Genomic DNA, 16475 nt, shown 5'->3' with positions numbered 1-16475 from the left:
TTTAATAGCATATTAATCTATACTGTTATATTAACATTAGGATTACAATATATTTTAATAATATTTTGATATAATAAAATACATGGTACAAATGGTTATATTCAAAAATTAATGGGCATATTCTGTACTATTAAGCATTTTTCATACCAACTGAGCATTGCCAGCTTACTAAGATACTAAGATAAGTAAATTTATTTGGATATATGGAAGGGTTTTATTAAAATTCAGCAAATACTTTCAAAATGAATTATAATATATGTTATAGAATTATCATTGCAACAGAAAATCTGTCAAATTTGACTAAATATTATTTTAATGATGTCAAGCAAAAATGTATTTGAAGATCGAAAATACGCTAGAAAAAAAAAGCGTATGTAATATTGATTTATCAGGATAGATTTTTAAATATGCATTACTTTAAAATTTTAGCTTTTTGGGTAACAGCAGCAATAGCAACAGAAATAGGAAGGGAAGAGCTATTGGCATCTACTTTTCGCGAAATAATATTCCATACAATATCTTTAATACTTCTTAGTATATGTATGTTTTCCTAAATATTATAGGGCGATATTAAACATCTTGGTTTTTCTTAGATATTTTCAACCGAATAAGTGTGTCGGAATATTACGTAACTGCTGCTCTTAAATCCAGCCTTGGCATTAGAGAAGATGGTGAATTTCACGAAGTAATATCAGTAGCAAAATTGTGGGAAGTCAGTATATTTATTTATTTAAATCCATTTAGCAACCAATTTTATTTGGTAAATAATTCGTTTTAATTTTTGTAGTATCTAGGAGATACAGTCGTCAATGCTTTTCATAAAACAGATATGCATGAAAATAGTGTTTCAGGTATAACTGTATACGATAAATTTAAGAGTTCCTTACTATTTTAAATTTGTAGGTATCGATTCAATGTACATGTTAAATGAAAATAAGGTACTGGGTGTGCCTAGAATACGACAGGTATAACAATTATTAGTTATGTTTAACACAACTTATTTTATACTAAATTACAATTATTTGACTAAAAATACGTTGTTGTAAGTAAAATACATCGTTGAAGTTAATTTATCTCATCTAAAGTTACTGGGTAATATAAAAGAGAGTTATCAACATATTTTCTATAACTTTTCGTATCTTTTTGGCAATATGGCGATACGGTATTGAGGGTTTTGTTGGTTTGGTCGGATCCATATATAGAAACTGTGTGTATGGATCTCAATAAGTGATAATCAGAAGTCAATGTTATGCGGCAGCATTTTTTAAAATTACTTATATTTATTTTTATTCTAATTTGCTACTCTTTTAAAATTACAAAGTACGTACAGTTAAATATAAACATTTTGGGTTTAATATTTATGCTACTGTTTTTAATGTGCACTGAGTTTTACTTATAACTTCACTGAATTAGATCAAATGGTTTTACTCTCTTTAATATTCTGACTAATCCTTTACTATCCAAGAGCCGGAAAACCTTAACATGTATGTATTGATGAAGCCTATGTTCGCGTCTTTGAGCATATTTGTTACAACCTCGGAGTTAAACATCATAAGATCCCACTTGTTTTACAATTTGTTAGTAAAGCAAAAGCTTATTTAGATAGTGACAGTGTTGAATATGTACACAATAACCAATACATTTTTTGTACTTCAGCTTGAGTTCATATCCAATGAGGCGTCCTTTTACGACTTTTCTATCCATTTTTCTTCGCCTTTAACTAGGGATATGGGCACAATATGTTATACCAATGCTCCTTAGATGTTTGGTTCGCGGCTTCTTTCCATTCCACATTCGTACACTAGCACAATCTACAGATGATTTTTCCGTTCTGTTCAGAATATATATCGCGGTGTTAGTTAACTTGTTTCAAGGTCCTGACAATTTTAACTACAGTTCTATTGTCTCGCTTACAAATTCCATTCTGCTCAGGAGTATAGGGTGCCGTCAACATTTGTATAATTCCATTTTTTGCGTAATATAGATTTAACCTCTCCATTGTCAAACTCATTGCAATTATCGCTCAGCATCTCTTTTACTGAATATCCCAATGTCTTTGGGTGCCTTAGAAAGTCTTTCACTGGTTCAATTACGTCTAACTTATGAGCAATAACATAACCAAACCTAAATTGTGTTTAACTATCCTTAAACAAAACAAAGTAACGCTTCTTTCCGAATAATTCATCAGAAGGTCCACACACATCTGTTGATATTAGTTCACCTGGAGTTTTTGACATCTCCCTTGTACTAAATGGTAAACGATACGCCTTTCCATATGTACGTGGTTCATAGATTTCTGCTTTATCGATCTTGACATCAATACAAAAATCCTTCTTGAGTTTTCATTTCACATGACGTTTATCTTGATAACCCCATCTCTCATGATAACTCAACTGTAACAGATCAGATTTGCTTTCGACAGCAGAACGTACATCAACTCCATGTTCAGGTACTATTGATTTAATGGTTGCTTTGCACAGAGTACCAATTACGGCACGAAAACCACATAATTTCAATTGACCTGAATCTTTATAGAACAGGACATAGTTGAACAGAAAACAAAATTTTTGAAATATTCGGTAAATGCCAGACATCATGTTGATGAGAACCTAATTGTTCCTTTTCCATAAGTATTAAATTATTTTCCGGTACTTTTAATGCTTCATTGCTGACAATATTGAATAATCTAGCCTATTTGTCACATGTTTTATATCCCCATTGTCAATCCACCAATTGCTTTCATCTACTTCTGCAGAAAAAAATCTCACTGCATGTCGTTAATAGTACTGTATTTGTCTTTACTATCTTGTCCTTTCCCTTCTTCAGTGTTGCATCCTTAGATGATCGTCCATCAGCAATGCACTTTTGACATTGTTTAATTCAATAGCCCGGTTGTTTACAATAGTTACAACCATTTTTGCATATGATTATTAACAGCATAATTATATTTAAATGCTAATCTGCATTTGGTATTTGGAATTTAAAAAATTTGGTTTATTCCATTCCATTCCATCAACAGTGTATTGCAATTGAAACTACAGCTTTTTCTCTTTGGGTTCGCTGATACTTCTCTGGATATAAAGCTTGCTCTTTTAGTCGAGTTTGACTGATTTAGTATATGGGTAATATTTTCTGGATTCATATCGGGTTATAATATAATGTAAAGTTTATTGAATTCATTTATTATTACCAATGTGGGATATACCTACGGGTTGTTTATCTAATCAGAAGACGAGTCCTCCGGCAATAACAATTTTTTTGTCCACTATAACAACTATGCACTTGTATTTCGAAAATCTGTACGATTACCACTTACTTTAGATCGGCACGTTGGCTTGAAAAAAACTGTTTTCCCATTTGTGTTAAAGTCAGACGACAGGAAATTTCGGTCTTGCGAAATTCTCATTCTCTCATAGCACGCAAGTACACTTATGAAATTCTTCTAAATTTAATGTAGCGGGAATAATTGACAGAATTGAATCACCTAATTGAAATAGCCATACAATTGAAAAGGTCATGTGGTTTAAATCGTCACCTGGTATCATTTTTTTCTTGGGCATCATTTACATCGAGTTGTGGGCGAATTATTTTTATGAAAAAATAATCTAGAAATATAATAACGGAGACTGAAATAGGGAAATTTGCATAATTAGTCAATTCATATATTTTAAAAGAAGCTTTAAGAAGCTGCTAGAGTAGAACTTATAAACTACTTATAAGCACGAATATAACTTTATAGTAATATACTGTATAATATTTATATGTTTATTAGATATTGTTTAAAAGATGAGGAATATATTAAGATGTAGGCGCAATTGCAAAGATGCAGATGTAACATGGTAATAGAGCCTCTAAACTATTTGTTAGACAATAGACAAGACAAACCACTTACAAAGAAATTGTATGTTAATAGTAGGACAGTTATTGGATATGTTGGAAGGGCTTGTAGACAGTGAAATATAGACTTGTTATAGAACGCCACAATGCGAGTAATTACTAAGACATGGCAATTATGGAAGCACACAAAATGGCAGAGAAAATACAAGAGAGTTATATAGTAACTTAAAGTTCAGAAATTTGGCGACTATTCGTCATCAATGGCATGTATTATAAGTTCGTCCAACATATCTACAAAAGTCTTTACGGATTCAACTGGTCATATTTCTTAATGTCTATAATTATGAGTGTTTATCCTTCAACCTATATTTTTTGATGTTTTAGTTATTACAATTTTTTATTAATATCGTTCATAAAATTGCCAATCTTGAGTGTTAAATGACAGACTTCTAACATTTGTTCACGGTTCCATTTTTTGTCAATTTCTTCTTCAATGTTTCTGATCGAGTTCATCCAAACCGAAAATGTTATTAACCAGTCCTATTTCCAGCATTAAGAACAATATATCTGCTCTAAATTGTTAACAAATATCATGACTAATAAAACCTAATCAATTGTTATTCCAACGTTCACTTTTTTCCATCAACTTGTCTTGTCGACAGTATTCTTATTCTTCCTAGATTTTGTTATATGCATTTAAAAATTGTATTCTTTTAAAAGCATTGACTGGAAGTTCCATTAGACCTCTTCGTGGGTTGTATTTACACCTTTTAGATCCTGTATTACCCAATGGTGTATGAAATGTTCTACATCCCTCACAGAGCTGCATATCTCTAAGCTTACAATGGATACTTTTTAGACTAACAGTTTCCTCTGAAATAATTATATTACATTATGTTTAAATTGAAAAACTACTCAAAACAGTGAGTTACTCAATACATTTCATATATTTGATCTCTGATAGAGCTAACTGAAAAAGCTGAAAAAACCTCAGCAACTTAATATTTAACCTTAAAAATGCTTATTTCTCTAACAAATTTTACTGATAAGAGGGGGTCCCCATTATATCGTTCCTGTTCGAAGTAACTGATTAGAGATGCAATATGTTCTGTCTGGGTTCGGCATTTTCAATCAAAGTAATAATAAGCAGCGATTTAAAATTTATCAAAAAAAGCAAATCGTTAAAACAACATTTTCCTGTTTTTAACCTATATATTACAATTATAATTTTGAAGAATTTTGCAAATGTTTGACAATCGAATAGATGTTGCAGTCTTATTCGAACATATCAGACAACATCGTGCCTGTTTTTAAATAGGATAAAATGAGAAGGAAAATATTTTATTTACACTTTGACTTTTTTTACTTTACAAATTGCAGCAGACAATACATCATAAGATCTTGATGACACTTGGGTTCATTGTTTTTTTGAATAGACTATTTGCTTCACAATTTGGTAATGTGTAGCCGAGCGTTATCATGCAAGAGGATGGTCTCTTTGTAACAATATGTAGTTCAATTTATTCAATTGACGTCGGTAAACATTTTCATTAACAGTTTAATTCTGTTTTAGCAGCTCCTGTTACACGGCATCTTGCTGATCTTATGATATACACAGCAAGACTTTATGGCCATGAAAATTCGGTGTCTATGTGTATAACTTGTGTCCTGGATTAACCGATGACTTTTGCTCTTTACATTGTCGTAGTTGATCCACAGAAAACTATTTTTTTTGTTTCACAATCAATGAAACCGCCCTGCTGAAATGGTTTGAAATTACATTTCAGTTAATTCGTGTGGTTCCATTTTCTCTTTGTGAACTTTTCCCATCACATGTAAAGGTCTGGAAATATTTGGTACGTAAATTTCTAACAGCTCTTCTTGAGAGTTTCAGTTGGCTCGTGCCGTGCCATTCAATTCATAACATCACCACAAATATCTAAAAATCATTGATGAACTTCGGTAGCAGATTCAATTTCATCAAAAGCTATGAATGTTGAAAATGTGGCGTTAAATGATTAACGTTTATATACATTGAATAGCCCAATAATATTAAATGAAAAACTGTTATTTTATGTAGAATGTAATCATGTAGAATTTGTGTAGAATGTTATTTTGTACAGAGGAACTGTCAAAATTATCGATCTTATCAGTTAGGTTAGGTTGTTTAACATATTTTTATATATTGATGTTTCGCATTTTCACTAATATAAATCGCTAATCAAAATAGATGCAACCATCTTATAGATAAATAGTTTATTGTATTTGAGAAATCATCACAGTTTAACTGACCTGTTGTAATGGAGAGTAGAAGATTTTTAGGAAAAATAGGCACTTTATTTTATTGATTCGCGTATTGGGATGGTTTGTCACCTAACAGTTTCTATGTTGAGTATGTTTTTTTTATGTATTTTATGTCTTCATGGCATTTCAAAAGTTGATGAGTGGTCCTGACACTTGTGAATTCATTATAAAATGGATGTTACCGATAGGCTTTTTCTTTTGTGAATTACAGTAAAATAACTTAAATTAGTGTGATTTTCATAAAATTGACTAAATATAAATTGAAGTTTGGACACAGTTTGTAGTCAAGCTTATATCATATCGAAGTTATAGGAGCTTTGCTAATAAAAGTAGTCCTGTAATGATGCATCATATAATTAGATGTCTCGCTTTTGCCCTCATCTTTAATTGTATTTCATAATGTCCACTTCAGACCGTTCAAAACAGAATTCAGAAGGTTTTATTATTTGTTATTTCATGTGATTCTTTTTGATTAATTTCATGTTCTTTATCTAACTTTAGTTGGTTGGTCATGTAGCGTCATATAATCATATATAGCGTATATAATCCTAAAATTTTTTCGAAATAAAAAGAAACTGCTGATCTGTTCGGAATGTATATTTTTATATATAATATTTAACTCTGTTAAGTTTGTTGTTTTATTATTTGATTCATTACCCAGAAGAAATATAATAAAACTTTTAGAAATCTTATTAGTATGCAATGTTTATACAATTAAAATAGGACATTGTTAGCTAGTTAGAAGCCTTTCAGGAAATATTTTGTGCTTTTGAAAATTTATTTCATCATTACGGATTTGGTTACAAATTTATTTTCATTGAATGAAGAAGTAAAATAGCCGCGGAATCGACTGCTCCCTGGATAGAGCCCCGGGAAGATAATATATATAATATTTAATTCATAAATTATACTTTTTTTATCGACTGTCAAAAGTTACTGAAAATCTAGTATTAGTCCTTTTTAAAAGCGAAGTTTCATAGGTTAAAGTTAGATCAGACTCGTGTGAAATACATGGATATTTTAGAAGACTTTTTCGCAGCTGTTATAGCAAATTCACATCCGAAGCTGAAGATCGAACACCGTTTGGATTAAAAACAGCTACCGCGTAAGTATTTGGTTATTCACATTTCAAAATTGCTTAAATAGGGTATCCTGATTAGAAATTTGAGTTTCACTGCATGCGAATGGTTAGGGGGAAGGAGATGGAACAAGTCACGTTTGAGTTTATTGAAAGAGTAAACCTTCCGAACAAAATTTCCTTCGCATCCAAAGAAATGAACTCACGATTAATTCACCAGAGATCACATTTTATAGATCCATAGACAGTGATATATCTAAGATGTTGTTTATTCGTGAATCAAATCCCATGAGGTGATTAAGAGCGGATTTACCGGGTGAAAAGCAACACTGAATGGGAGAGAGTTGAGAATTGGTTTCAAGTGACCAAGAGAGGCGATTAAGAAGCATTATATCGAATAGTTTGGATAGGAGGTCTGTAAGGGAGATGGGTCTGTAACTAGCTGCGGAAGAAAGGGGTTTACTCTATAGGCCCATCGTCCAAAAGTCATTGTAAATGTCGAGGAGAGAGGGCACTGTAAGGAACATTTATATTAGGGGAAAATGAATCGCGTCAGGCCCAGGTGGAGGTAGTTCCAGGAAGAATAATGTATAATAATAAATACATAACGAATAAATATTGATTTTCTAGTAGTAGTACACTATAGGCACGCTTTAGGCTATAAAGCATTCTAATGATAGGCTGGACTTGAGACAGTATTCGTTTTCTGTCTTTAATTACTTTTGCATATCTGTCATTCCACCAGGGGACGGACAGGGAAATAAGTAGAGTCGGAGTTGAGTTGATGGGCGATATAAATCTGGACAGAGCAAGAAGAAGGGTCATGGTCGACAGAACTCTGACGTAAGAAAGAGGAGTGACAGAGTGGCGAGTCTGCTTTACCTATTTATCTAGGAGGGCGGGATGGTCGTAAGACACATGATATGAGGATATTAACGTGGTCAATATCGTGCAGAAGGGTTCGTGACAAAATAGGGAGAAAAGTAGATGGAGCATATGGTAACCGGGCAGTGGAAGTGGGATCTGACAGCAACAACTTTAAATTCCTCCTTTCCCCCAGGTGCTGACCAACCGCGGACTGCTTTGGTTCTATCTTTTCTAACAGTTGTATATTGTAATGAGGAGTCAGCTAAATTGATATTGGTTCCTTTCAATAATATAATAGAAGTCTGTGTGTTTGGCATAGTAATTTTAGTTCGGCTAATTTGTGAAAAGAAAAACATACGGGTTCCATTGTATTACTAGGTTTAAATGTGACATAGTTTTTGGTTAGCTGGAAATTATCTCGGACTCCGATAGTGATGATTTAGAAGGCGAGTTGTTCTGAAGCCAGTTGGGGTTTGGAAGATTGAGATGTGTTTCGACTTTTGAAAGAGAGGCTAATATCAGGAGGCCTTTTGATAGAAGGAAGATGCTTAAGTTTGACTGTATGTCTAGGAGGTCTGTTAGAAGGGGTAGGGAAGGGATTGGAGGTAATTCTGGAGGATGAGTTTGATGGGGGATGGGGATAAGACATAGGAAAATTCTCAGAAAGGGGAAGTAAGCTGACAGAACGTCGGTGCCTCCAGAAGATGTATGTAGTACTATAACAAGTTGTCTTCAGGAAAAGTATAAACTATTTCCTTCTTGCTTCCTGATATGAGACTATGAATTCTCTCTTATACTTTTCGCATTCCCTCGTACGTACCGTGGCGACTGGTTCTTACTACAGTTTGAACACGGAGGAGGGTTAGTACATGAGTTCTTATGTGATAGTGACCCACACGCTGAACAAACAGAGTTTGCGGAGCAAAATGATGATGCATGTTTGAATTGCTGACACTTCTAGTAGCGCAGAGGGGAAGGACTGAATGGACCGACCAGAAATAATAGATAGATAGATAAACTTCACGCTTTCAGGCAGATATTTCCCTTTCAGTTTAATACTGTTTGTAGTTGTGATTTTCAATCCTTCATCTCCATATGGTTTAAGGTTCTCTATAATTTTTTCGTCAGTACATAAAGAAAGATCACGATGAAATATAATACCACGACTGTGATTAAGAGTAAGATAGGGTTTTACAGAAACCAGATGGTCGCAGAGGGATGATAGGGTATCATATTTTATCTTAGTGGATTGTTCGTCATTATTTGTGGGAATGAGAAGTGAGTCTTTTAGTTTGTTTATGGACGATGGTTCACCCACATGAGAAATAATATTATTATTAGCCAATGTTTTCAAGCAAGTGAAGTACATATACTAAAGATCACAAAGTCGTGATCGTTGTTAAACGGCGACCTATTATTATTATTGACCTGGGTCCATCGAATCGAATCGAATTGATGGTAGGACCCTATAAGTGGAGGTGGTTAGTAGTTCAGCATGTCGTTCCAATGATCATCACGGGACGAATCTAATACTGACAGACGACGAAAGATACTACGCAGTTAATCTTTTCCACGCATCCTATCGATCCAATTCAACCATAGGATTCAGGTTTTTATTGAGGTTGTCCTCAACCTCATCCTCTTGCCTCAGAAGATTAAGCCAAGGTCCATCGCGATTGCTCGCGAGACATACAGTAATGGCATGGTATAACTAAGATCAGCGAAAGATCCTTAGGCACCGTTAAGCTTTTTGTTCAGCCACCAAGACACGACATCAAGCCTCTTAGGGGTTATTTTTTACTATTTTTAATTAATTACATCTTACATTAGATATACTTAGTACAATCTTAATTCAGTTCAGTTGTATTTGCATGAGGCATGAAATACAGGCAGGATGAGTGCGAGATAAAGGCATCACTATGTATTTCCAAAATTAACATTAAATTAGACTTCTTAACTAGAAAAATATCTTTACGATTATCTCTATGTAATGTAATTTACTTATATTAATTTTTAGTTGGGTTTATAGCGATTCTTCTACAACCAAAAGTTTGAATTATCAGGGTACCCTGACCACTTATTCTGGTGGTGGATTTTATGTTGATTTCAATACCGATCCAAATTCTACTTCAGATATGATAGATGTGCTTAAAGATAATCTTTGGATAACCCGTGGCACACGTGCTGTTTTTATCGATTTTAGTATTTACAATCCAAATTTAAATTTATTCTGCATAAGCAAGTAAGCATCAGTTTTAATAAATCAATTATTAAAATTATTTTACGTTTATTTTTTTTTAGGTTAATATTTGAATTTTTGCCCTCGGGTGGCGTTAAGCCGAATTTTCGGTTCACCCCAGCCGTTTTAATCGAATTTGCAGGACTACAGAATTGGATGTGCAAAATTGCCTTATACTTTTTTGGCGTTTACGTAATATTTTGTTTATTTGAGGAATTCCGAGAGATGCTGTATTTCAGTTGGAGTTATTTTGCTAAATTTTGGAACTACATTGATATTTCAGTTATTGTGGTTAGTATTAACGAATTAATTACAAAACAAATTGTTATTATAAAGCTAATCATATATAAGTGGTGTATTTTCTAAAGACCGATCTATGACGAGGCCGATGAATTGGCTTTGACATATATATGCTTGATCTATTACTATAATATTTTTTTAATTTAAAAAAGGCGTATATATATATATATATATATATATATATATATATATATATATATATATATATATTAATCAAAATGCTTTCCATATTTTTGTACTTTTAAAATCTTTTTGGAAACATGGCGTTACTGTGTCGAAATAAATATGTTGGTTTGTTAGTGATCTAATCATCGATCCATTTTAACACTTCTTCGGCATTTCGAAATTGTATGCCGACCAAGTCATCAAAGTGGGCAAAATTGAGAGGATTTCTTATCCCGCACAATAAAATATTATTAGCAAGATGTTAATGCTATGGCCATGAAACGTCGACTAATTTTGGAAACTTTGGAGTTAAACATTCCGGTTTTTGATTTAGATCTGGCCGAGCATCACGTCACTTCTTAATTCGTTAAAATTTAGGTCCTAGCTGAAGGTCCTCGAACGGTGTGTGAAGCTTGTGAATATTGTTTATGAGGTTTTAAAAGTGATGATTTTGACACCGAAAATAAAGAGAGTTCTAGACAGTCAAAAAAGATGAAGACGAGGATTTGAAGGGATTACTCGATGAAACAATCAATGGGGATCACTATCGACTATAATTAATGCTTCTGATTACTACATGTTACGACATATGAATCGTGACCTATCTGAGCAGCGCTTCACTTATGAAAATACCAAAAATGGGTCGATTCGTGGATAGATTCAAAACATACATCGTTCTTTTGAGAGGGAATCTGTAAACTGCCTGAAGGATGGGAAAAAGTATCCTATCGATGGATTTTACTTTGCAATATAAAATACATTGCACCAAGTTCTCGTAATAAAACTGCAAGTTAAAAGGTCTAATACGCCATTAAAAGTAATATGTTATGTTTCTTATGGTAGAGATTTCAACTATGTCAATATGTTTATAAACTTTTATGAGTTATAATATTATCTGTTTGTAAATTTAATTGTTAAAAAAAATCAGATCTTGTCCATTTTTTTTTCAATTTTTTTTGTTTGTGTATTAGTTGTAGGTAGACCTTTTTTGTAGAATTAAGAATGTTTCAATAACTGTTTTGTTTCAGCTTACTTTCCTTTTAATAACCGGTACCGAATATTTAAGATTCATTGGGAAAAGCTACTTGGATGAAATTAAAAATAACCCAAACAGTTATGGTAATTTAGAATATCTAGAAATAGTATACAGTACCGTCAATGTAATTGGGGCTTTGTTACTATTTTTCGTTTACATGAGGACGTTTAAATATTTAAATTTCAACAAAAGAATGGCCCAACTGAACGATACTATAAAAAATGTGCTAGTTTTAGTGTTTATATAGATAATTAAACTATCTATACATTTTTAGTGTTCCAAAGATATACTAGGATTTTCAGTTATGTTTTTCGTAGCTTATTTCGCATATGCAGAGTTGGGTTATTTGGTTTTTGGTAGTGAGGTAAGTTGAAAATTGAAAAACTGTGTTAAGGCCATAATATTAAGATTTGAACGTTTTTCACAAACTACAGTGTGGTTAAAATATATTTTATTTAATTTTAGGTCAAATCATATAGCAGTTTCGGTTTATCCATGTTTACTCTTTTGAGGACTATACTGGGTGATTTTGATTATGAGGAGATACACGTTGCAAATTGGTTTGTTGCCCCCATATATTTTCTGTCATTCATCATATTGGTGTTTTTTGTTCTTTTGGTAAGCTGAAATTAATTGATGACTTTTTATTAGATTTTATATATTAAAATATATGTTTAATGAGTACGAATGAATTAACTATGAACATATTAAAACGTATAATAACTATAATCAACATGTTAGGTTCTTCCATGTATTCTGATTATTTATTCACTTTAAAAAGGCATTTATTGATAAAAATTGGTCAATATATATTAATCCATTATTTTACATTACTTTCTACAACTTTCTTCCATCTTTCATTTTCCATCCAACGAAGTTAGTTTTTGGCAGCGATCCAATCATCGATGCATTTTTGCACTTCTGAATTTTGGAACCATCTATCGCATCAATATGAACAAGTGATAGTGAGAAGACGCTCTGTCTGGTGGGTATGTTGGGTGTTGCAGAACTTCTTATTCGAACTGCAATAGTGTATCATTTAAAATTCATGAAACGTTTGGCCAAACATTATTGTTGGTGTTTTTTTTTGCAAAATCACGTAGTTAAATTTGTCCAATTTACCTCGATAGACATCTACTGTAACGATTTGATTCTATTTTAGCAACTGTAGGTAGTAGGTAACGCAAGGTGTAGCGTGATATCATTATATGCACAGCAACATTTTATTCCCTTCTGAACTAACCCATATTACAATTTTTGCGTTTGGAATTATTGTCGTGCTTTTCATTGTAACACAACACGATACAGATGATTTCGTTTTAGTCTATCGATCAATGAAACCGCAATGTTGAAACGATTCGAGATGATATTTAAAAAAATCTCGTGAAAACTTCGTTTTGGAGCTTTCCCGTCGCACGTAAAGATCTTGATTCATCTTATTATATGAAGATTTCTTTTTATTTGAGAGTTTGAGCTGAGCGTTTATCTATTATCTAATCTATCTAATCTAATCTAATCTAAGATCAACTCATTCAGTTAAGTTCATTACAATTAATTGCATTTTCTGATCTTTCAGGTCATCCCTTGTCACTGACATAAAAATTACCATTTTTAAATTATTGAAATCAATACCAACAATTAGAATTGATTTGGGTTGGTACTAGTGAGCATGTTGCCAAATATCTGCAAATATTTTTAATACGTTAGTGGTAATATTTATGTTAACTGAGGTTATAAACCGAATGTTGAAAATGTAAATCAAAATTCTAAATTGATGTGGCAAAATTGCGACATGATGACTTCATACATTTTGATGATCGTCCAATAAAACAGTTGAGGTTTAGTTCATTTTGGCGTTGACATATAACTTAATTCTAATCTAAATTAAATAAAGAAACAAAAAAATGTTACATATATCTAAATATCTAATGCATATATTCTTATGTCCCTGTTTGAAGTAACTGATTGGAGATGTAATCTTCTGACTCTGACTATCTTGTGGCAATGGCTTCAGTATTTCCAATTAGAGTAATAATAAGCAGCAATTTTAAATTTATTAAAACAAAAAAATGACAAAACGTTTGCCGGTTTATAACCTGTAATTATTATCACCAATATTTTGATACAATTTTCAGATGTTTGACAAGCAAGCAAATTTTATAGACTGATTCGGTAACATGTTTGAATGTACCAGACAGCATTGTATCTCTTTTTAACTAGAATAAAATGAGATGGAAAATATTGTCTGATTTTAAAACGAATTTACAATTTGCGATAGGCAATACATTCGACAACTTGATGAGTTTGCGTGAGTTTACTATTATTTTGAATAGATTATATATACATCATAATCAGAAAAAAAGGTTGTTCTTATAATTGATTTAAGCAAATTGTTTGCAATTTGTGGCTATGAGAATGTTCCAACGTTGATAACCGTTTAGTTAAAAGTGGTTATAATTACATTAAATATTTAAAAATCATATTAGTAAAATGATTCCATTTAATTTACAGAATATGTTCTTGGCCATTATCAATGATACATACGCTGACGTAAAAACTGACATAGCAATAGCGCCAAAAGAAATAGAACTGACAGATTATCTAAGACGCGGATTTAAGAATATTTTGCGCAGGATTGGTTGCAAAGTTAGAAGTGAAGCCGAAGAGAAAGGACCATTTAACATCAACATCCGCAAAATTCGTGATGCATTGATTAAGTGAGTAACATAAAAACATGAATGCTTATATCGTTTGTCGTTTGCCAAATCGTCTATTAATTAAATCTTGTAAATGCTACCATTATTTAAGTGACGGTTTAGAAACGTATAACAGTTGCCCGGTTTATAGTGGACGAAAAGCGCAGCGAATGCAAGTTTACGTCACTCGGTTCAAAGATCGTCGCATCTTCTTTCTTTATTACTTGTCTACCTTTATTTTGATTAAAAACCAGTATAAAAAGACAATGTTAGTAAAAAATGAAGTGCACGAAATAAAAATTTTTATTTTTGAAATAACCTAAAAGACTATAAACGGATCAATTAAAGATGACGACCCAATCACCTACACATTGTGGTACAAGTGAAGAGCCATCCACAACAAAGACCCCACAAACAGAATGGACTACCGTATTAAACAAAAAAAACGATTGAGGAGTCCAGATGAACAGATCGCCCGAAAACAAACCAGGTTTAGGGACTATTGGTTACAAAAACCAATAGAAACAATGTATTGCTTCAGCGGCCTCTCGGAAGATATCGAAACCAGTATACAACCAAGAAAAAGAAAACGAAAAAGTCGTCCCCGAGACACCACCAATAACGGTTTAACAGGTAGCAGTTATAAAACACTATGGCTTACTGAAAACTATCACCAATAATTACACAATAAAAATAGTGAACTCTGAGACCATCAAAATACAATTATTCGACGCGGAACACCATAAAATATTAGTTAAAGAACTAGACAGAAACACGCAATATTATATATTCAGGCTAAAATCCGAAAAAACAATTTAATTCCATTAAATATTAATAATATAATTAATTAAGACCATTAAGACAGCCCTAGCTGAACAAGGCTACGAGGAGATAAATTTACACAATATTAAAAATCGCACGACAAAGAAACCCCTGCCAATATTCTATGTAGACATAAAAACCAAGGAAAATAATAAGAGGGTGTATGAGATAAATAGATTAGAAAACAATATTGTTAAATGTGAACCACTACATACAAAAAGGATAATAACATATACAATAATATACAGGGTCTCAAGCTTATGGGCACATAAAAACTTACTGTCAAAAATTATACAAATGTGTAAAATGTGCGGGAGAGCATCTAACGACAGATTATGGTCGCAAAGTTCGTGATGATAAAATCAAATGCACTCCAAAACGAATGGCCTCCAACAACATGCCAGGGAACTAAAAATATTCCTAATTGGACACAATATTGATATTATGATGGTTTCCGAAACGCATTTCACAGATTTTGCACACACAAAACACTTAGATGAAAAAGCACATGGAGGTACAGATAATCATTCGAGAGGATACAACACATTTTGAAAGAGAAAAATTTACCTGCAAGCAACCAGCATAACTTTAGAAGAAGCCTACGAACCAATAACAATGTCTGCTATTTATTGCCCAATTAAACATAATAACAAATCGGAACATTTCCAAGCTTTCTTTAGTACTCTGGGTAATAGGTTTATTGCAGGAGGAGATTACAATGCCAAAGATGTAATGTGGGAATCAAGGATAGTAACCTCAAAAGGCAGGAAGCTGCTGAAAGCGATTAAAACAGATATGTACAATATATCTCTACTGGAAAACCAACATTAGACAGAACTTTCTTTTTAAACTTACCATTACAAACCGAAATTGATACAAAAAACAGCAATGACAGCAATTACAAAAAATATACAGGAAGCAGCATATTTCGCGACTCCTAAGAATGAAACAATTCCCCAAAAACACACATCAAGTACAACTCGGGCAAAAATTGTAGAAAAAAGAAAATTGCCAAAGAAATAGCAACAACTAAGAACTGAAGAAAACAAAAGAAAATTTAATAAAGCAATAAAAGAGCTGAAAGAGTTGTTCCAAAATAGACAAAACCAAGGCATTCAGGTATATTTAGAA

The 16475-nt window shown here is 32.5% G+C and overlaps 1 protein-coding gene across 2 annotated transcripts in view; it reads left to right on the top strand.

The window, feature by feature from the left end:
• The first annotated feature begins 274 nt into the window (after positions 1 to 274).
• The window catches only part of LOC143190121 (polycystin-2), a 28351-nt gene continuing 12150 nt past the window's right edge, over positions 275 to 16475 (top strand). For both annotated transcript variants that reach the window (XM_076394232.1, XM_076394233.1), the window contains exons 1-12: positions 275 to 370; positions 430 to 540; positions 594 to 712; positions 788 to 851; positions 904 to 965; positions 7122 to 7246; positions 10104 to 10328; positions 10388 to 10616; positions 11819 to 12049; positions 12101 to 12190; positions 12292 to 12444; positions 14338 to 14543. In XM_076394232.1, the coding sequence (XP_076250347.1) occupies positions 316 to 370; positions 430 to 540; positions 594 to 712; positions 788 to 851; positions 904 to 965; positions 7122 to 7246; positions 10104 to 10328; positions 10388 to 10616; positions 11819 to 12049; positions 12101 to 12190; positions 12292 to 12444; positions 14338 to 14543 (1670 nt within the window). In that variant the 5' untranslated portion in view covers positions 275 to 315. The remainder of the gene's footprint in view (positions 371 to 429; positions 541 to 593; positions 713 to 787; positions 852 to 903; positions 966 to 7121; positions 7247 to 10103; positions 10329 to 10387; positions 10617 to 11818; positions 12050 to 12100; positions 12191 to 12291; positions 12445 to 14337; positions 14544 to 16475) is intronic.

The sequence above is a fragment of the Rhynchophorus ferrugineus genome, unplaced genomic scaffold (genome assembly GCF_030347505.1).
Source record: "Rhynchophorus ferrugineus isolate W39M unplaced genomic scaffold, kcgeb_rfMv2 rfM2, whole genome shotgun sequence".
Taxonomy (NCBI): Eukaryota; Metazoa; Arthropoda; class Insecta; order Coleoptera; family Curculionidae; genus Rhynchophorus; species Rhynchophorus ferrugineus.
This window is presented reverse-complemented; position numbering and strand designations above follow the sequence as displayed.